Source organism: Rhinolophus sinicus, linkage group LG11 (assembly GCF_036562045.2).
Source record: "Rhinolophus sinicus isolate RSC01 linkage group LG11, ASM3656204v1, whole genome shotgun sequence".
NCBI classification, from domain to species: domain Eukaryota; kingdom Metazoa; phylum Chordata; class Mammalia; order Chiroptera; family Rhinolophidae; genus Rhinolophus; species Rhinolophus sinicus.
This window is the reverse complement of record NC_133760.1, coordinates 59,955,547-59,977,402: the sequence shown is the minus strand read 5'-3', so window position 1 is coordinate 59,977,402 and position 21,856 is coordinate 59,955,547. Positions and strand designations below refer to the sequence as shown.

The 21,856-nt window shown below is 47.6% G+C and overlaps 2 protein-coding genes across 13 annotated transcripts in view; one reads left to right on the top strand and one right to left on the bottom strand.

Moving 5' to 3' along the window:
* The window catches only part of LUC7L2 (LUC7 like 2, pre-mRNA splicing factor), a 56,512-nt gene extending 50,980 nt beyond the window's left edge, over positions 1–5,532 (top strand). For all 10 annotated transcript variants that reach the window (XM_074315307.1, XM_019750233.2, XM_019750289.2 and 7 more), the window contains 2 exons: positions 202–393; positions 4,226–5,532. In XM_074315307.1, coding sequence (XP_074171408.1) covers positions 202–393; positions 4,226–4,403 — 370 coding nt within the window. In that variant the 3' untranslated portion in view covers positions 4,404–5,532. The remainder of the gene's footprint in view (positions 1–201; positions 394–4,225) is intronic.
* Positions 5,533–8,653: 3,121 nt separating this feature from the next.
* On the bottom strand, positions 8,654–21,455 carry KLRG2 (killer cell lectin like receptor G2). 3 transcript variants are annotated; one of them, XR_002139008.2, is made up of 6 exons: positions 20,408–21,455; positions 17,233–17,334; positions 16,697–16,842; positions 16,406–16,592; positions 10,394–10,497; positions 9,817–9,834 (listed from the first exon to the last, which is right to left on the bottom strand). XR_002139008.2 is itself a non-coding variant. In XM_019750209.2 (5 exons), exons 1-5 carry the CDS (start codon positions 21,180–21,182, stop codon positions 9,714–9,716), a joined length of 1,248 nt encoding a protein of 415 aa, XP_019605768.2. In that variant the 5' UTR covers positions 21,183–21,435; the 3' UTR covers positions 8,654–9,713. The 3 variants fall into 3 exon arrangements, 2 of the variants coding, with proteins under 2 accessions (XP_019605768.2, XP_074171407.1); XM_019750209.2 differs by lacking the exon at positions 16,406–16,592 and having other exon boundaries at positions 8,654–9,834; positions 20,408–21,435; XM_074315306.1 differs by lacking the exons at positions 9,817–9,834; positions 10,394–10,497 and having other exon boundaries at positions 15,093–16,592.
* Between the last annotated feature and the right edge of the window lie 401 nt (positions 21,456–21,856).

Here is a 21,856-nt window from a genome sequence, read left to right as displayed (position 1 = left end):
CTAGTGCTTAATTTTTATTTTGAAATTTGCGTAGTTATTTAATATACCATCCATTTATTTTAGTGTAGAGTTAGCTGACCTGAAATAGCACTATCGTTAAGTAAAACTACTGAGGGATGGTTTCTCTTTAAATTAGAGGCGTCAGTAATTGAGAAATGTAGTGCTGACAAAGCTGAAAACTAAATCAAATGTCTTTTGTAGATCCAGGTCCAGAGAGCATCGCCGACATCGGTCTCGCTCCATGTCACGGGAACGGAAGAGGAGAACTCGATCCAAATCTCGGGAGAAACGCCATCGCCACAGATCTCGCTCTAGCAGCCGAAGCCGAAGCCGCAGCCACCAGAGAAGCAGACACAGTTCTAGAGACAGGAGCAGAGAGCGATCCAGGAGGAGGTACTGAAGTGTCCGTAAAAGGATAATGAACTACCTTTATGGTTTAGAATTGGAATTCTGTTGGTTTGAAACTTGCATCTGGTAATGTGTACTCATTTGTGTGTGGGTGTATAACATTTTCCCCCTGATTATATGGGTAGTTCAGAAGGAATATACTTATGAGCCAGAGTGAGAAATTGGAACAAACATGTGCAGAGGTTGTTGCCTTTCTCTTCTTAGTGTGTCTTGGAAAAAGAAAGTACTTTATGGGCAAATAATTTTAGGTACCAATAGTCTTTTCCGTATGTATTGATGAATTAGGGGCTCTGAGAAGTCCTTTCATTAAAAGAATTGTTCGGCTTTGTTTGACTTACTGTTTTCCAAACTTCTTTGAGCTGGTGCACTTTTTCAGAGCAGACACATTCTAGTATATTCTTGTTTAATCTGCACTGTATATATGCATTATTATATACAATTAGCTTGACAGGGCAGATTCAAAATCTTAAGGAAGTTAGGCTTCCTTGGCATGAAAATTCAAAAGGTGCATGGAGGGCAGACCCAAGCTAAAGTATATTTAAGTACCTGAATATTTAATCAGGCCAAGAATTAGAATGTGGTGGAATCTTAGCACTCAAATTGTGTAGACCAAACTCCTAAAACTCAGGTCAGATGACAGCTCTTAAGCTAGTTCATTTCTGTGGAACATAAACCATACTTAAAATTGCTTTTTTCTTGACAACTCTTCTTAAGCATATATATGATAAACATTTTTTGAGTGCCTGGTACCTACTAGTCTTAAATTTTCTGTGGATTACTCCACAGAAAGCCCATGACAGAATCCACAGAAAGCCATTTAAATTTTCTTTTTTTGACCCTCAACTAGCCAGTCTCTGAAACCACTCCACAAGCTAAGCTGGTTAATAGACTCTCAATCAATATTTTATTTCTTATATTCTTGCCATATTCTAAATAGGTCTTTTTTTTTTTCTTTATCGAGGTTTAATTGACAAATAAAATTCTAAGATATTTAAAGTGTACATTGTGGTGATTTGGTGTACGTATGCATTATGAAAGGATTCCCACCATTAGTTAATTAACACATCCATCACCTCACATGCTTATCTCTTTTTTTTAGTGAGAACATTTAAGTTCTACTCTTAGCAAACCAGTAGTTCTTAAGGTGACTTTAATCAATAAGAATTGTACACTTTCTACTGTGCGAGGCCTAGTAAAAAATAACAAAGAAATATAACATAGTCGAGTGACTTTTTTCACATGAGCTAGAACAGAAGACCAACATCTCTGACAACAATCAGACTGGCAGAAGATGTAGCACATTATGAAGTGCTAAACGGTGTGTCATAGAGCAAGTAAGACAGGAGTTCAGATGCGGGAAACGCCAGAGTAATGAAAAATGGCTTCAGGTAGTAGGTGAAGCTTGAATAAAGTAGGTAACATTTGAATAGGTAAAACCAGGGAGGAGAAAGATGCTGCAGAGTGCATATCAGGCACCATACAGAGAATGAGCAGGGACTTTAGACGGGACAGAATTCCTGACAGTGTGATTGTAGGCCACTTGTCTCATATTCTTAAAACTAGGTACGCAGTGCAGTGCCCAGAAAACTCATTTAAAAAAAAAAATTATCCATGAGTCTTAACTGCACTGCACGTTTTGGGAATCATTCTGCTGGTTGATGAAAGGTCTGGACAAGTCGTCTTGAGCCTGCCCACCTGTCATTTGTTTCTGGTGTCTGTGACCTCTTAAATGTCTTTGCTTGTGGTAAGGAGGGAGGGGATGCCCCTCTGAGATGGTGTCACCCCAGTCCCTCGTGCTTCCTGCATTTGCGAAGTAGTGTAGGAAGTTTTTCCACCTTACTGCATAATGCCCCTAATCTGATCTTTTCAGCATGTTCATAAAGAGATTATTTTTGTGAAACTATTGAAAGTTTTGTTTTTCTGAAGAGCACTTCTAATCTTGATATTCAAATTTTCAAAGCACCATTCTTTGTTTTTACTAAAAATCAGACAATTGCTATTAAAACCTATGTTGTTACATATAAGATAACAAAGGTATTGCTACATATTTGAGTTTAATTTTCAAGGTAAAAGTCCTAGTTATGAGTCATTTATGATTTACTGTTCTCCTGTCCCAACTGAAATATTGGTCTCTGATATAAGTAGTGTCTGTTTGTGACCTTTCCCTGGCAGCAGTTACCCTTGGTAAATGAGGGCTATTTGCATTTTTCTGCTTCCTGCTCTGTTCAGACACATACAGTGCAGACTCCAGAGTCAGACTCCTTGGGTTCAGTGGCCTTTGGCCAAGTAATCTAATTATCCCACCTTTCTTTCCCCATCTAAGTAGAGACAGTAAAAGTACCTGCTCTGTTAGGATTATTGGTAGTTTGAGTGAAATGGTGAATGGGAACTGCTTATGTATAGGACATTCTAATCTCTCACAAAACATTAATTGATACTTAGCTCATAGTCATTTTCTCAATTATTATTACTGACCTCTGGGACTTACCAGCAGCTCATGTCCTTAGTCTTCATTATCATCTGTATCTCTCTTCATAGTCCGTTCTTACAAAGACTTGTGGGTAGGATTGCAATAACCAGATGTGCACTGTGATTTTTCTTTTTCACACATAATTTTTAAATTAAGGTTATTAAAACCTTAATTAAGTAGAATGCTCAAAGTTGACATTATTTAATCTTTCAGTCTTTTTGGTTTAATCCTCCTTTACTATATTTCTAAAACTGAGTATAGTAGTAGTAGTTTTTTCCTGCCTTAGAAGTTGAAAGTATTACTTAATCAGGCCTGAGATTCAAGTTCTGAACATGGGTTAAATGAGATAATTATGTAAAAGTACCATGTCACCTGTAAAGAACAAAATAAATGTAATATATGTTACTGATTTATTCTAGATGTTGAAAATATAGAAGATTCCATATTAATTCTGACCCCATAATGTCCTTTGGTTTTCCTTCTGATTGAATCTTTGATACGAGCTTGTTTTGTTATTATTTGCCTTATTGAAGTTGGGTGTGGGAACAGAGAAGGTGGCATTAACAAACAGTTTTGGTTAATCGATTTATTATAATGTGGTCATCTTTCTCTGTTTTCCATTCTGATTTTTTTTCTGTTTGAATGAGCTAACTCAGGAGGAGTAAAGCAGATTTTTAAAATAATAAATGGTTCTTTAAAACCATGTCATTAATTGAGTAGTTCTCTTATCCATCTAAATCAAGTGTTGGGAAACTGTTGCCTGCAGGCCACATCTGGCCCCCTATATTATTTTTGTATAGACAGCGAGCTATGAATGGTTTTCACATTGTTAAAGGGTTGATGAAAAGAAAAGAAAGCATATACCACAGAGACTGTATGTGACCTCAACCTGAAAATATTTACACTCTGGCCAGACAACAAAGAAAAAAAGGTTTGCTGACCCTCTGTGTAAGGCATTGATTTCCATCCAATTTGGGATCTATATTCTGTTTTTTAATTGCATCATACCTTTTACTTTTTTAAGGTATTGTCTATATATTATTTTTATATTAAATACATTTGTTATGAATCGAAGAAGCTTTATGATTGCCTCTGAGATAGTGAGAATATTCTGTAAATCACTAGTTTAGCGCATGGTTTTGACCCTTAGCTATTTGCTTTCACCCATCTCCTGGTTTTAGTACCTCATCCGATGTGGTAGTGCGCTTCTGTCAGAACACTGACTCCTGGCTTTCTTGGATGTATTCTGTATATCTTCAGCTATCAATACCTTAATATTTATCCGATTCTCTCATTTGGATTTTGGGTTTCCCAACACATTTTGCTCCTCAAATTAATATTTTTCAGATCCTCAAAAGAAAGATTCAGAGACCAAGACTTAGCATCACGTGACAGAGACAGGAATTCAAGAGACAGATCACCTCGTGACAGAGATCGAAAAGATAAGAAGCGGTCCTATGAGAGCGCTAATGGCAGATCAGAAGACAGGAGGAGCTCTGAAGAGCGCGAAGCAGGGGAGATATAATTAGCTGTGTACATATCCTCAATCCTTAAGCTTCCAATGGAGTTACATACTATTGTTTAGTTTACAGCTGTTCGGGGTGACACAGTGAGCAGTTCCAGACACCGGTCCAGCTAGGCTAGATGCGCAGTATCTCAGTGGATCTGAACTGAACTTGCTTTCTTGATGAAGCCTAAAACTACATCCATAGTTTCTGGTGAACCTATAATACAATTCTGAACGTACCATTTTATATACAACGCTGATGTCTTTATTCTTTCTAGTAGGAGTGATAGTGAATGAATTGTTACCTGCGTTGGGATTTTTTGAACATTTGTAAAATGCTGTCCATGTTTCTAATCCAAACAGCAGAAGCTTTGGGAATTTTCCTTTTTAATTCTTCTTCCTCTGACTTTTGTATCCCCTAGTACCTCCACCCTCTAATGATAAGAGAAGAGGGGCAGGAAGCAATGTAACTTCTATTCCCATTATTAACTAACTAGCTGATTACAGTTCAGAGCATTTATACTGGAATGTGTGCTGGAGGAATTTAAATACTGGGAGTTTTTTTGTTTGTTTAACGGTGCCTACTTAGAGTTGGAAGTTGAACAGCTATTGCATTATATACTTTGCTTTTTTTATTGAAAATTTGAAATCAAACAAGTCTTGATTTTTCTGTTCTATTGAATTGCTATGTTCAGGGTGTTTTGAAAAGGGGGGTGGGGCAGGGACTTTTTCATAAGCACTTCTTGTTTTATTTTGTGTGTGTGGAGTATAAAGGCTACACCCTCATTGTAAAAAATAATAATAAAATGGAAGAAACAATCACCACCACCATTATTAAACTGTAACTTGTCTAGTAAATTGTCACTAGAACTATTTGCTGTGGGCATTTCTTCTATTCTGTTACATCATTAATAGTGCCTTACCGTGCAAGGCACCAAAGGAATAAGTACATGCTTGCAAAGATTCCAGATGAACTGTTGTCCCACCGGGGTCCCTTGCTGATTATATTCCAGCTACTCTGGGGCTGTCTGTAACATCGCTATAGAGAAGGACTGGACCTGCAGAAGAAACTGGGTTTTTCATTTGTTTTCTGTTTTGTATTTCTCATTCAGCAAACTGAAATAAAAACATGGTATAACCAACTTAATGAGACTAACGATTTCTGCATTGAAGAGCTGTATACCCAGTGATTTAAACAGTAGTTGGCAAGTATCACTTGTGATTCTAGAGAACCTGAGGAACAAAAATATACATTAAGTAATGGAATTAGTGTGTGAGTGTAGTTAACGAAGATCACCTTTCAAGAGCTGTTTTTGTCTTTGTTCCCCTAAGTGACATATTTGATGTTACAGAGGAATGTGGGCCTCAGAAATGGAAACTGATAGTCTAATTGATGTCAGATTTACATCTAACAGGGACACTCGCCTCATTAATTGAAGGTTTTCTGCTATATTTGGTTCCACACATTGAATTTACAGTTTAATCTGAGACTCAACCCGCATCTGTGGCCTCATTCCCTTCTCTTTTTGGTGGCTGAGAAATTCCTTGGTATCTTCTCTGTTCCTAGTGGTCTGCACTATTCTCCTAAATCCTTACAGGCACTTTGGGTTTAGTGCTTTGGGATGTAGAGTCAGGTGAAAAGGTTAAGCTGGTGGGTACAAGGAACACTGGGACCTGACCTGTTAACGGTTAGTGACACGGCTGGAGTGGGACACCAAACTCAAAACATGATGAAAAATAGGTTTCAGCATTGTGTTTGCATAATTGGCACGTAGTACTAATTCTCTGCCTAACTGTACAAATACCTGTATTATCAGCTGTGACTGCAGTCACGATTGGTGGGCGGTACAGGCTGCCGGACCAACGGGTCAGTGGTGGCCAGTGTTGGACGTGGTCATCCTGGGCTGGGCACCATGCTGGATCCCTTCACTGTGTGGTTCTTTACATGCATAAATCCCACTTGAACAACCCTTTTGAACGATTGTGTTGCTTAGATACTTCCAGTATTTAGACTTTGGGGTAAACAATCTACAATCATCCTTAAACCAGGGCAGCCGCTTGGAGTAAGAAGAACGCTAAAATTTCCATCTTAATAGCTCTGTTTTTCCTACAGTTTTTGGTACTTTTGTGTTAGCTGGTGACTAGAGTGGAAAGTGTAAGTTTAGTCACCTACTTGCAGAAGCACGTAACCCTCTGGGATGTCCTGCTTAGTTTCTCCTTCACTAGGGCCTTCGTTTTGCTCTCTTCAGGCATTTTCCCCAAAGCTGCTTTGCCAAGCTGTATCAGCAGCAGCAACTGAAACTGAAGTAAAATCCCTCCATTTCTAAGTCGGCTTTATTTTTTAAAAACTTTCTTGCCTCTCTGAGAATTAACCTTAACACTAATGTTTAAATTTTCCAAGTTCCCAGTTTTCCCTCCAAGAGTCTATTTGCTCATGAAGGAAGCTCCATATTATCAGTCATCAGGAAAAGGCACATGCAAACCATGAGATACCACCAAACACCCACAGGAATGGCTAAATGTAAAAACACTGGCAACACCAAGTGTTGATGAAAATATGGAGCAACAGGAACTCGTGGGTTTTGGTAGGACTGTAAAATGGTGCAGCTGCTTTGGAAAACAGTTTGGCAATTTCTTAAAAATTAAACATATCCTAACCATAAAACCCAGTAATCCCACTCCCGGGTACCCACGAGAGATGAAAACCTATGTCCACACAAAGACTTTTCTGCAAATGTCCATAGCAGCTGTATTCATAATAGCCACAAATTGGAGACAGCCGTAACCCCCAACTAGACAAGATAAATCGTAACCCAGTCCCAACTGATAACGCACAGCGACATGAGTAAGTTATTCAAACCTTAGACTCGGCTGAAAAAGCAGACACACAAGAGTACTTCTCTTTCATGTGAAGTCCTAGAACAAGCTGAGCTTGAGCCATGGAGACACTACAGATTTGCTCGGGGCTGGAGGAGGGTGGGTCAACTACAGAGGGACGCAAGGGAACTTTCTAGAGTGTAGGCACTATTCCATATCTTGATTGGCAGTGATTACACAGGTGCCTACATTTGTCAAAAGGTACTCTTTGAGATCACTGCATTTTCTTTGGTGCAAATTATACCTAAAAGTTGATTTAAAATAACATACGCTTTTTTCCCCCTGGTGGCAGTCTGGGCTCTCAGACAAGGGTTCTCCAAATGTAGTTTCTGGACCGTCTGCATCAGAATCACCACCAAGAAAGCTGATACAAACCTGACTTGGGGGCCCTGATCCACTGGATCAGAATCTCAGGACGTGAGGGACTGAGTTCCTTGTACCTAACAAACTGGGTGTCCAGAGCCGCTGCCAGAGGCTGGTCTCCAAGCTCCATGAAACAAGCCGGTGCCGGTGGCAGAGTTACTAGATGTTGATTTCAAACAATAGCACTTGGCAGTGCAGTGCCTGCTGGGCAGAGACTAGAAAATCTACTCAGAGGAATTCCATGCAGATCAACCTGCTCTGTAACTTTTCCAGCTTTTGTTTTGTAGAAAGGGAAAGACATGCTGTGAAGGCGAGACCGAAACTTGTGTGAGAACGTATGTACCTCAGTGAAAGAAAGAAAAAAAAAATCAGTCTCTCTGTAACCTCATTCCTGTTCCTTGGAGACAGACATTTTAGTTTTGAATCTTAGGTGTAACAGCTTGATGAGTTTTTACATGTATGCACCCAACCCCACCCTGATGAAGACCTAGACCACTTCCAGCACCCTAGACTGTCTGTCCTGGGTGTGTGCCCCTTTGCCAAAATAGCCACTATCCTGTCTTCTGTTACCAATGATTATTTTTAAGGCAACCACTTAAAATTATTTTTGCTGTTTATTCTTGTGTTTGTTTCCGTGTTTGTAAATAATAAGCTTACACTGCTATTTCTTGGTTTGCCAGCTTTGGACAGTAACTAGTAGCTTCCTAGTGTGGTAAGTCAGAAGTTCACTCTCATCCCCTGTCCTCACCAAGTGAAGATAAAGAACTTCCAGATTTCCAGGCCACAGCACCGCACCCTGGGCACCTCCACTGGTATTCTAAGTGGGACCTGGGCCCCGAGGAGCCCCAAGCCAGCGATCCTTGGCCTTGAAGCTGGGAGGAGCCGAAGGGCTCCTGGTAGTAAACCAGCCTGACGCCCCACACACAGAACTTCTGCAGAAAAGGGCTTTGAGGTGAGTTAAAAATCGAACATGTGAAGCTCAGGGGTTAATTTGTAGTTGCAATAAGAAAGCCACAAGAAAGACCAAAGTGTTTCTAAGATGTTTATTGCTTGTCAGATGTGCCCTTTACAACCTTCTAATAACCCTTTCTCCCAGATGCCTGTATAGTCTGTACATGCTACTGTTTTCAATGGACCAATTTGGGTGTTTTCAAGGGGAATTGGGACGCATGATCAGAGTTTAAAGAGGGAAATTGGTTTGTATAGGACAGTTGTGTCGCATGCTCGGCTCTGGGGTAGGACGCAGGTCCAGTCCCCTGCATTGGAGAGGTCTGTACAGACGGAGGAGACTAAACAAGCCCTTCCAGTCCACTGGTGGCACTCCCTCTAGCCCTGAGGCCCTTCACTGAACCCCAACACAGACATCTGCAGGCTGGTTCCCCACAGCTGCGGTGGAAGAGTTGCCTTGAACCCCCTCACATTTCTCAAGTTTCCTTTCTTGGACCCTATGTTTTGCAGCATCTTGCACCTCCCAAGTGTGGGGAGGAGGGGTGGCTATGTTCCCTTGGCTCCTCCTGCCCAGGCTGCCCTGTCCTCTGCATTGCCCCAGGCTTGGCCATCAGGGCAGACCCTCCCTCTTCCTCCTTGGGCCCACCACTTCTCATCTGCCATGGCACTGCTGCTCAGCTGCCGGGAAATGGTATTTAGAGCAATGACGTTGCTGCCAAACCCCATTGCCACAGGCCAATGGAAAACTCATTTCACGGGCTCCATGAGAACCCAGGTTGGGCTCACCTGTGACTGCTAATTCATTCTGTTCCTCTAGGACTGAAAGGGTGTGTGATTTAAGCAGGTAAGCGAATGGGAAATGGCCGTTTTAATGAAGGAGAGACCAAGGCTCAGAAATGCTTAAAACCATCCCAAGGTCACCAAACAAATCCTCTCCAGCAGCTGGAGACTAAAACGGGCACTCGGCCCCAGGGCCACAGAACGCCGCCTGGCTCCCTGGGTCACTCAGGCAGAGCCCCATGAACATGGAGCAGGGGGACGTGGCAGCCCGGGTCCAGGGAAGAGGCTGCCCCAGCTCTTCACTCGGTCCCCTGGGGGCGCTGCACGCCCCAGCAGGCTCAGGGTGGGTTGGGACCCAAGTCACTTGGTCCCCTTGGCGCAGGCCCAGGGTCTTGAAGAGGCGCAGTCCAAAGCCACGAGCTTGCCTCCCTCCAGGCCCCCACACTGAAGGTGCGGCTGGTCCTCAGCTTCCTCTGGGAGTCTGGGGAAGGACAGGGGAAGGGGGGTGCTCAGGGTGAAGGGGCTTCCTGGCGTCATGGGCCCTCCAGCCTGCTTGCCTGTCTCTGCTGGCCTGGGTACTGTTTGAATCATGGCACAGGGCGGGGGTTTGGGAAGAGCTCTGGGGTGGGAGTCCTGAGGATGCCCCCGACTCATCAGCTGTGGTGCTGGGCGAACCACCAAACCTCTCTGAGCGGCACGCCCCTTATCTGTAGAACAGGATGACAGTCCTGCTTGGCTGAATGTGCTGGGGGTCCCAAACAAGGGATGGGGTGATGGGGACTAAACAAAACCAGGCCCTGGGCATGGGTGTGGCCTCAGCCTCCCAAGAGGCGCCCCAGGCCAGGGGTGGAGCTGGAGAACAGAAGCTGGGATGAGATGGAGGACCCGGGACAGCAGTGGGGGAGGAGGTGTCCGCAGAGGAGGGGGAAGGCCTGCAGCCCTTTGGCGGCTGCTGTGATGTCACTGCTCACATTGGGGAGCCCAGGCTAATGCATTGGGGAGGGAGGGCGCCCCCCCCACCCAGCCCCACAGTCACTCACAGCTGGGGCGGCAGGGGGGCCCCGTCAATCCAGTGCCAGCCCTGGGGACCTCGCCGGGCTCCCACCCAGGAGTACTTGGTGACTGGGTATCTGGTCAGGAAGTCCTGAGGGAGAAAAGCAGCTGGTCATTCTCCGGATGCTGGCACAGCTCACCTGATGCGTCCGCAAGTTCCCAGCTTGCCAGGCCAGAGAAGCAATCCAGCTCAACTCTTCCCAAACATTATAGGAACTGGAAAACTCTGTGGGGTAGTTGCTGGTTGCCAGGCACTGGTCTCAGGAATGGAGACCAGAAATGGGGGTGATCCCATCAGCCCTGAAGGGGAGAGGGTGTGAATACCAAGCCCCACCGAGCAATGCACGATGGGTATTCACATGGAGAGGACAGAGGAACACAGGGGCTCTGAAGAGACAGGGGAGGCACGAGCAAAGCTGGGCGGCTACAGAGCACACGCAGGTAACGGCAAACAGCCTAACTGGGCAGGAGGCGAGGGATGGGGTAGAGGAGGCTGTAGAGGTGGCCTGGGAGCGGATGGCCAACAATACACCTGCCAGCAAGAACATCGAGTACGTTATATCACTTCAGTACAACACTGTTAAGGCCACTTAAAGTCTGAAGACCATGGAGCGACATGGGGGAAGGTATAGTACAGTCACAGTAAGTGACAAAAGTGAATCGAAGTTGTGACTGGACTATAACAATGAAAACAAATATGGACGTCCATGGACGCAGACACAGGAACAAGACCAAAACAAGTACGTTAGCAAGCTATTAGAGATGGTTATTTCTTCTATTTGCCCTTGATGTCGTATTGCTTGTAACAAGGAAGTAAAGCAGAAGAGTGTATTTAAATTTTTTACCTTGTTTGGAAAGTGCATTTCAATTGTATTTAAAAGATGTCTCAACAATGTACCTCCTGATGCAGGGACCACACCAGTCCAGTCTTTCGGGAACGTACGTTGGTGCTACATATATAACGAGCAGTAACATTGTGCTTGTCGCTCTTGGATGGGCGATTCCACTTTGAGGAGTAAAGCCAGTAACATAAAGGGGACCAGAGGAGTTTACCCAGAGGTAACACAGTGCCATTTATAAAGAAAAAGTGGAAACCACCCAGGTGAAATATACTAGGCAAATTGTGAGACAGCAACAAGATGGAAAAGTACAGTGCTGTTTAAGACGACAAGTACATAGAAAATGTAGTTATGCAAGAAAATGGAAATCCAAGATCATGCCAAGTGAAAAAAAGGCAGACCACAGCAGCAAGGAGATGCCAAGAATCAGATTCATGTCAGCGAAGATCAGAAGCGGGACGGCATAAATAAAGGTTATGCTCCGTTCTTCCCCAGAAAATGGTTTAGTTGATGCAACCTCTGTATTTAACCCTGGGAATTAGTAACCAAGCACTGGAGTGACGACTGTGTTGATGCCACTCCCATTTATCCTTCAGGTCTCAGCTTAAAGGTCCCTTCCTGTAAGGACACCATGCTGACCCTTCCGAGATGCGTGCCCTTCCCTGTGCTGCCATAACCCTCAGAGTTGAGAGCTTGGCGTGCAGCATTTCAGTGGCTTGCTTACTTGTCAATTAGTGAACTTGGAGAGGACCAGGGGCCTGTCTTTCTCACCATGGAGCATGAGAGCCTAGCACACAGTAGGCCAGCTCAGCAAAACTGCCAGTAACCACCAAGGGCTCCAGGTAAAACCCAGGCCAGCAGGCCGATCGGAGATGTGCCCCAGAGTTGTCTTCCCAAGGGAGCACAGGCGAGTGAAGCCAAAAGCAGCCTCGGGCTACCCTTGCTAACCTACCACCTGAGATCCCGAAGATCAGACTGCACATGGAAGTGGAGAGTGGTGGCCAGAACAGGTAAGGCTCACACGGCCCTGCCTTGGCTGGCCATTTCCTCTCTGGCTCCATGCCACAGGCAGGGGCCTGCGGGCAGGGCTGGGCCGGCAGCTTTGGAGAGGAGCAGGAACCTGGGCTGGCCCTGAGGTGTGAGTCAGAAGGCAGGGCAGCCCCAAGCGTCTTGCTGCGTGACTGCAGCAGATCTGGGGCTCCTGCTGGCCAGCACCGCCCTCCTGGGAGCAATCAGCTGCTGGTTCAGGGCCGAGAGCTTCTCTTGGGGCTCAGAGCACGGCTGCCACTGCGGAGAGTAGTAGAGCTTTGAAGCCAGATTGCCTCATGTTCATATTCTGGTCCTGTGACTTGTAAGCTCTGTGTTACCAGCCTTTCAGAGTGTCAGCACGGTCCTCTGTAAAATGGGGATGTTTGTAATGAGGTCTGAGATACTAATACAGAAGGTGCCAAAAAAATGTAGACACATTTTAAGAAAGGAAAAAACTGGCTTAAAATTGTGATAATGTGCACTGATACAAGTCATGCGTATCCATTTTTTTGGCACCCCTGCTATGTATAAAGCCATAATACACACTCGTTAAATGTCCCTTCTGCTGAGGGAAACTGCTGGGCGGTATGCAAAGCTGCGTGCCCTGCCCTCACACGTGACCTCATTTGATGCAATGCCTGCCCAGAGCTTGCTGCCCTTCTTTCTCTCCCAGCCCCAGGCCGTCTGGCTCTCTTCCACTCTGGGTATCCTGGTGACAGGAGCCTTGGGCTGTCCCCACCCAGCAATACCCACTCCATTCGGTTCTTCTTTTCCTTGCAGCTCAGACTCCATTAACCTGTTCTCACTGTCGGCAAAAATCATGGTGTGGGAAAAACAATGTCTAGAGTTATAAATTCCAGAAACTTCCGACTCAACGGACTGCTCTGCATTGATGGCACAGAGATCGTGGGGCCTCACCGCCTTCAGCTTGTGCGTCTCCAATTTCCCCACCAGTGTAGGGGGGAAGTTCTGATCCAGAGCAGAATTTACTTGAAATCTCATATTTTGCATCCTAAAATTCAGGTAAATTATTTTCTCTGCCTTCATACATTTGTTTAAAAAAAATTATGGTAAAATACACACATCATAAAATTTACCATTTTAACCATTTTTAAGTACATTCACATTGTTGTACAACCATCACCCCCAGCATCTCGCAAATATTTTCATCTTCCCCAACTGAAACTACCCATTAAACACTGACTCCTCATTCCCCTTCCCCCATCAACCACCTACTTTCTGTCTTCATACATTTCTGCTTTAATATTTAAATGCCCCGAATTACTTAATTTTCTTAATTGTATGACAGGTATTCAGTCATTTTAATCTTTCTGAAATCAAGGTGTGGCTTTTAGTCAACATATACATATGAGGTAGCTTCTTTCCTCCACCCTACAAAACAAAGCTGTTACTAAACCAATGGCATGTGAATCTTAGATGGCACAGGTGGCCCTTCAACTTTCTTTGTTTTGCTAACTGAGCAAAACCAGCCCTCGGGGAGGCTGGGCCGTGTTTATCCTGGAGCTGTGTGTGTTCCTGGCGCCTGGGCATGTCCCTGCGTCCCAGCTCATGGAGCCTGGCCTTCGCCAGCCTGTATTCCCCCCACCATCCCTGGTGTGGCACCTCCTGGAGCTTCCGGTCCTCATCCAGACCCGGGGAGCACCCCAGAGCTTCACAGCCGTCATGTTCCGGATTTCAACCGCTCAGGACCCAAATCTTAGTTTGGGTCTTCTTGCAAGGAGCTTTTTGGAAGCTTTTATAGAAGAAGCTTATCCAAACTCTGTGATACAGTTTCTGGATGTTTACTTGTATTTCAAATGATGGATCCTGTGTGTTTAGTTAGTTTTTTTTTCCCCCCTAAACCCAACCCCACCTGTGAGCCCCCACCAGCCAGAAGGAGGCCATTTGCTCAGCCCAGGTCCAAGGTCATTCTGGATTGAACCGGCCTAAAGGGCAGGTACCCTTTCGGTCACTGGCTTCCTGATGCCATTTGCTGTGCTGTGGGTCTGTCTCAGGAGATGGAAAAATGATGCTGGCCTGCTGAGTCCTTGCCCTGCGAAGCCCCATCCCCAGCTCCAAGCACTCTCTACCGACCCCACCACTGGTCTTCAATTTGCAGATGAAACCAGGTGGGGTCGTTTGATGTCTGACGCAGGGACCTGGGCAGGTTTCTCTGCCCAGCCTGTTCTCATCTCACAATGTTAAGAATTCAGGGCCCAGCCCAGGCCCTGGGCAGAAACTGTTATGTGCTGATCTCTTGCCTCCACCAGCTACCATGCCTCTAGCATTTCCCCCTACTTCTAGCTAATATTATTTGTAGAACATTTAGAACAGTTTGAAAAAGCTTTAAAGAAGAAAAAAATATCACTCAGAATCTTGCCTCCCAGTGGTATTATTACTAGTGTATTTCCTTGCAGTGTTTTTTCTTTACATACATATGTACCATACTGGGATAACAGACTTAATTTTTCTCAGTCTACACTGCATCCTTTTCATTTCCCCCTTTTTTTTTTTTTAAATAAACGTTATTCCTGGTAATAAAATAACCCATGTTTATTGTAAAATATTTTCCCCAGCAGATTTTTATATCTACTCCCGGGACATCTCCCAGAGAAAAGAAAAAGACAGAAATTGCCCTCCCTACTTTATGGGGCAGAATTCCCTTATTTCAGGACTGGGCAGGAGCAGTCCCAGAAAACAAGATTTCATGCATGTGAAAATCTTAAGTAAAATATTAACAAGTCAAATCTGGAAGTATTTTGGGAAGAAAAAATCATGGCTAAGTAAACTTGATCACAAAAAGCCAAGACTGAAACCAAGACTGTGATTCACAAGAAGAGATTAAAAGAGGAAACAAAAAAGAGATTTTATCATCTCAGTGTACAGAAGAAAAAGCATCCAATGAAATTAAACTCCTTCATGTTTAAAACTCTCAGCAAAACAGAAACAGAGGGGAACATCCTTAAAGGATAATATAAGGGGGCGGAGGGTAAGGACAACAAGAATGGGAGAAGATAATAGATGAGAAATGTCAACAAAATTTTGGAAGCTGGACAACTGATTGGCTTAGCAGACCCAAGAGAGCTCAGTGGGTTTTCAAGAGGGCGGGTGGGAGGAAGCTGAAAATACACCAATTTCTATTACGAAGCACCACAAGGCTCAACTATTGGAGACAATAGTTCCCCCTGAAGGCTGCCTGGCTGTCTCCCAGGCCTTTGTTTTTTGTGTTTTTTTTCTTTCCTTAAAAGATCCATATTGCCTCACCCACGTTGACCTTTAGGTCACATCCTTCTGTCATATACTCTCAGAACACTGTCCACCTTCCCTTCATAGCACAGATCAGTACTTAAATACCTACTTCTATGATTTCCTGATTAACGTCTGTCTCACTCACTGCTCTCTTAGCTGTGCAAATGTGGAGGCTGGGTTATTGGGGCTCATCACTGAACCCCCCCACCTCCCAAAAAATAAAACACACAGTAAGTGCTCAATGAATATTTATGAAAGCACTGGCTGAAGGAATGCTGTCTTTTCATGCATATCAGAACAGCTAACAGAAATTCTTGGCACCTGCCCTAAGTAAAAGGAAGCCAACAGCTGGATCCAGATTGTAGGTCCTTTTTTGTAATCACTCTCCAACCCATTGGTTGGATGGTTATTCAGCAAATATTCACTCCTCTCCCCCTCTCCCTGGGATGGAGTACACTACCGTATTCCTTTGATGTTGGGCGTGGCTGTGCTATTTGCTTTGGCCAGTGGGATGTTAGCAGATATAACAGAAGCCTTAAGTGGTGCTTGATTCTGCCATTTTTCTCATGAGGACTTTCTCTCAGGTAGAAGGAGGAGAGGCTCCCGGAGCAGAGCCAACCAGGAGGCTCAAGCCAAGCCCAGCTAATCGGCACCCTGCAGCTGAGCTGTCTGCCAGACCCAGCCAAGATGAGCCTGTCAACCGTCCTCCCACAGACCAACGAGCAAGAAAGAAACGTTTCTGGCCTTCACCGAAGTTCACCGACTTCAGCAGTGACTTGTTCCCCCGCATTCTCCTAGCAATAGCTGGCTAGCATGAGCACTGCATGTAATTTCTGTTCCATATAACCTCCCAGAGGATGCACATGTGTCCCCCCCACAGACCTGCCAGCACAGGTTTCTGAGCTCCCTGTTAAGTGCGTGGCCACCAGGCTGGCTGCGTGCGTCCCTGCTCCAGCTGTCCCAGCTCCACCTCCACTTCTTAGAATGAAGAGTAAATTCAAGACCGTGGCGACTTGAAGTCTGGTCCCCCTCCATGTCACTTTACTTCTGCAGGCCTTGGTGACTTTCTCTGTAATGTGGAATTGGACTCGATTTTACCAATTCCTTCCCAGCCTAGCAATCTAATCTGTAATACCCTCATGCCTAGGCCGCCCAGCCACCCTCCCTCCTCACCTCGGTGTGGATCAGCAGGGGTAGGGTAGCGTGCTGGGCAGAGCAGAAAGCCTGGCTGGCCTCCCAGGCCTGAGCTTCAGCAGAGAGGTAGTAGCAATGCTCCCCGGACCACAGCCAGCCCTGGGGGCATGGCCGGCACCTGGCCCCTGCAAGCAGAGACCACTGGTGAGCTGTGGGAGAAACTAAGTTAAAAAATCAAAACCTGGCCATTGCATTGACGGCCAAATCTGGAGGCATGGAGTTGGCAAGCCTTTGGGTGGCGAGCGGGGTGGGCAGGGCCCCCGGAAGGCTGTACAATGTGTGCAGTGCACAAAGCGCCCCCATGGGGCTGGCATCTGATTGCTTGTCAGAGCACGGGCTGTATCCAACGGGGGGGAGGAACCTCTTTTCCTGATCTTTGCTCAACAGGCCCATGGCTTCATTCTGCCTCTGCCCAGTGGGGATGTCCTTTTGTGCTTCTTACAAAGGTGCTGTAAGGACTAGACACCCTGGCGGTGGAGCCAGGGAAGAGAGGGGGCTGGGAGGAGGCACCATACCTGCTCTAGAGGCCAAGGCCACAATGGCGACCGTGGACACCGCCAGGAGCACGGCCATGACTGCCAGGGCCCAGCGCAGGGACTTCATGTACATGGGCAGACCTGGGGAAGGGAGGGGACAACCAGGAAACACGTTAGAAGGAGACCATCCCAACCGTGCCCAGCTCAGAATCCCTGACTTATCCACCAGCACCACGCGTACCTGAGCACCCACCCATCCCCTCGGTCCAGTGGGCTGGACAACCACTGAGATCCAACTCCCTCTCGCCTTCCCCAGGGAGGGCTGGAGGCGAAGAATTTCTGATGTGTGTCTTGAGATGGTTAGGGCCGTTAATTTAGTAATTATTTACAAAGCACTGATGTGCCAGGTGTTGGGACTTGCAGTGAAAGTCTAGACTGTCCCCTTCCATGCTGCCAGGGGTTTCAGAATCCAGGGGAGGATATTTACAAAGAGGGACCAGAAATACCACAGTAAGCAGTACAAGGGCTAGTGCTGATGGGAGCATGGAATAAGGACACGTCATCCAGCCGTGGGGACCAGAGGAAATGACTCTAACCAGCGCCTCTGAGGAGCTGGCTTTCCCCCCAGTTTTAGACTCTCTGCAAACAGATGTCTCCCCTGGACTAAGTGCTGCCTTTGAAAACATTCTCTGAGTCTTTGATCCGGCTGACAGCTGGACAGTACCTTTGGACACTTGCCCAAATGAGCAGGGGAAGAGGCAAAGCAGCAATGTTTCCAACCCTCTCCATAGTCGCTTCCCTTTCCGGTTCTTGCGGCGGGGGCTGTGAAACAGCTGGGTTAGGGCATTCCTGCGTGGGCTTGGGCAGGTCACGGAGCCTGTGCCTTGGTTTGCCCTGTTGTTCAGGTAGCCAGCTTGATCCCAGGTGGTACCAGCCACCATTGGCAGAAACCACTCTGCAGAGCTCCTCATCCGAGCAGCCATCCTCAGACCAAGCCTCAGCCCGGCACTGGGAACCCCAAGCTTCCTTAATCCCAGAGAGCAAGCCCGAAGCACCCAGCATCAGCATGCACCCTCTATTGTGCTCTGACACCTCGCTCTCCCACGCATCCTTCTTCACATGCTTGTTTCCTGTTCCAGCCCCAGCACTGTTTCAATGTGATAGCACCGTCTAACCGTCCAGGCCCAAACCTGCCTCTCTCCTGATGCCTCCACAAGCATTTGACACTGTTGACCACACTCTTCTAGAAATTCTCCTTTTCCTGCTTCCACGTGTCCTGAGTCTCTTCCTACCACCTACATTTTTCTTTCCCAGTCCGTGGCTGGTTCCTCTTCCTTTAGATGACTTCTCTACCTGGAACTCCCCAAAGCACCTTCCTATCTATGTCTCTCATACCCCTTCCCCCGCTCTCCCTCTTGGATGGATAACGCGGTCCATCATACCTTTACCCTGGGCAACAACATAGTAGGAGCTTTCCCCACTCCTCCCATTGGCACACCTTATCAGTTCAGTGGCCCAGCTCACTAATTAACCCCTTGAATCCTCCTCCCTCCCACCTCTGCCATAGCTCACGTCTTCATCATCTCTTGTTGAGCTAGCTATCATCTCCTAACTGCCCTCCTTCAATCTTACGCCTGTCCTATCTTTCCTCCACAATGCTGTCAGGACTCGTGCTAAATGCTATCAGGACAGTGCTAAAGGACTCACTTTCTAGAATGTTTCCATCCCACTCTTTTTAGTCACAGACTCTCTCATTATTAATCTGATTTTTAAAAAGCTATAGACTCATTGAGGTGGGCAGAATAATGTCCCCCTAAAGATGTCCACATCTTAAGATGTCTGTGTTAGGTACTATGGCACAGGGGAATTAAAGTTGCAGATAGAATTAAGATTGCTAATCCGTTGACCTTGAGATGAGGAGATTACTTAGGATTTTCTGGGTGGGTCCGATGTAATCACAAGGGTCCTTAAAAATGGAAGACAGAGGCAGAAGAGCAGGAGGGTCAGTGCGAGAAGGATTCAACCTGACATTGCAGCTTTGATTACAGCCGGGCCATGAGTTAAGGAACGCAGTGGCCTCTGGAAGATAGAAAAGGCAAGGAAACCCCAGAAAGGAAACCCTAGAGCCCCCCAGAAAGGAACACAGGGCGGCTGACAACTGGACTTTAGACCACTGAGCCCATGTCAGACTCCTGACCTACATAACGGTAAGATAATACATTTGTCGTTTTAAGCAACTAAGTTTGTGCAGTTGGTTACAGCAGCTGTAGAAAACTCATATGCCATCCTGCAGAAAATGTGTTCACACCAAACTTTGCAAAAGTTCCTAAGTGATCTGAGTCCCTGGTATTCTACCCGTGCTTAAGAACCCCTGGCACATGGGCCCTTGGGATTTGGGGCCTGTCTAGCTGGCTTGCTCTTCCTCTCTGTGCAGGCCATTCGCCTCTCCTGGCCTGTTCCTGCAGCTCCAGGTAGAAGGGACCTCGCCCACCCCCATTCCTACTTTCAAGGCTTAACTCTGGGAAACTTTCCCATGCCACCAAGTTCACCAAACATTCCCTGCTGGGTTCCTTGTCCAGGATTATTTCGTTGTTTATTATCTATTTCATGCTCTTCCTTTTTCTCCTGCCTACTGCCCCTCCCACCAAAGGAAAACCCACACACACCCAGCACAGTTTGGTTCCTGGTCCCCACGCAGAAGCTGCTGAATGGATGAGTGTGGGGGGCCGAAGGTATTTGGTGGCGAGAAAGGCAGCCTGAGCCTGTGAGAAGTCGGCCCTGGGTAGAGTTGCGGTCCCGCCGCCCTGGAGCCAGGCAGGAGTCCGGAACCTGTGTTCCCGCCGAGGGGATGTGGGTACGTGGGAGTGTGTGTGTGTGTGTGTGTGGGGGGGTGTCAGGTGACCCTGAAAGACTTCCCCTCGCCTGGAATTTCCTTCCACCTCTACTTCTCAAAGATGCTGCGCACGATAAGAGGGAATGTGAAATTTCTCGGGAAGGGGGAAGAATAGTGGTTTTATTCTTTTATCGCAATTTGAATTATAATTATAGACCAGAATGTTATATTGGTTCCAGGCCAGAGAGAGGCCAGGTGGGGTCGGGCATTGGGATGGTCGTCTGGGTCCCCTAGTCCCTCCGCTGGGTGAATGTCGGGGGGGCCTCAGGCTGCGAGGATCCGGATGCGGAGGCGCCGATTCCCCGCGCCCGTGCGCCTTACCTATGAGCTTGATCGCCCGGTGCAGCTTCTTGCCGCCGTCCACCTGGGCGCGGTGCAGCAACACGGCGTCCTCCTGCTCCTGCTCCTTGCAGCGGCAGCGGCACGTGGGGGAGCCTGGGGGCTCCGCGCCCCCCTCGGCGGGGCTGGCCTGGCCCTCAGCATCCAGGCCACGCTCCGCCGGGGCGGCGGCCAGCTGCGCGCCCCGGCCCCACGTGCTGCCCATGGACGCGGTCCGCTGCAGGAGCGGGTACGCGGGGGAGGCGTGGCGGGAGAAGGCGGGGGACTCAGGCACCGGCACGGTGATGAAGCGCGTGGAGGGCGTGGGCGAGGGAGCATGGCTGCCGCCCGCCGTGCCCATAGGCTTCACGCGCACGTCCACCTGCAGCTCCATAGGCGCCCAGGCTGCGGGCGCCGGCTCCCCCGGTGCGGCCCAGGGCACCAGCTCGGCCCCCGGAGCCTCGCCTTCCCGGGGCTGCTCGGCTGCGGCGGGGCCCGGGGACGGCAACTCCCGGCTGGTGGACGCCTGGCGGCGGAAGGCGCCGTAGCCCAGGTTGGGTGGCAGCAGCCGCAGGCGCGCGGGGAGAGGCGAGGGCAGCTTCTTTCCGCCCGTCGCCTCCTGCACGGCGGTAGCCGGGCTGCTCTCAGGACTCTCATGCCGTCGCTCCTCTGCGGGGACCTGTGGTTGCTCCACGCTCGGGACCTGGTTTTCCAAGGGCTGCATCGGGAACTCGGCCCCGGCTTGGTCTCCTCCGGATACCGTCCCGGCCCTTTCCATCCTGGGCGCCGAGCAACCGACTGATTCAGAGTGGAGCTCACCTGGGCCCAGGTGGAGAATCAGTGTTGCCTCTCTGGTCAGGATCGGTTCAGCCGAGTCGCTGTAGTTGTCAAGCCACACCCCTCTCCGCCATGCCCCACCCACTCAAGCACCCCGCTGGGATTGGCTGTGTTTGGGGTTCTGTTGGCCTTTCCCCTTCAGGCCATCAGCTCCGCCTTCACAAGGCACAGGGGGAAAGAGAGGGGCAGAAGGGCCTTGATGAGTGGTTACCCCAAAGGCAGAGCTGGGAGCAGACGTGTGAAGGAGCACCCAGAGCCCGGCCTGACTTGTCCCTCTTCTTTGTCCCTGGTCCCCCACATTCTCCCCCCACCCCCAGGCCTCTGCCATTGTGCTGATTTGGAGAGTTACAGTTTGGGCGGTGAGCGGTTGGTTGCCTGCGCTGGGGATGGCTCTCCAGACACTGGTGGTCTCTGCACCCCCACCACTTACCATCACTGACTCAGCTGGGCCAATCAGATTTCTCCCTGGCAGGAATTTAGCTCTTGATCTGAGAGATGCAGAGCTGAAAGTTGTCACAACTCACAATAGGGCAGCTGTCTAGAAAGAAGACTCACAAGCTCCTCCTTAGGTCCGTGAGTCTCTCTGGTTTCAGCCCTTCCTAAAACTTGCTTGTT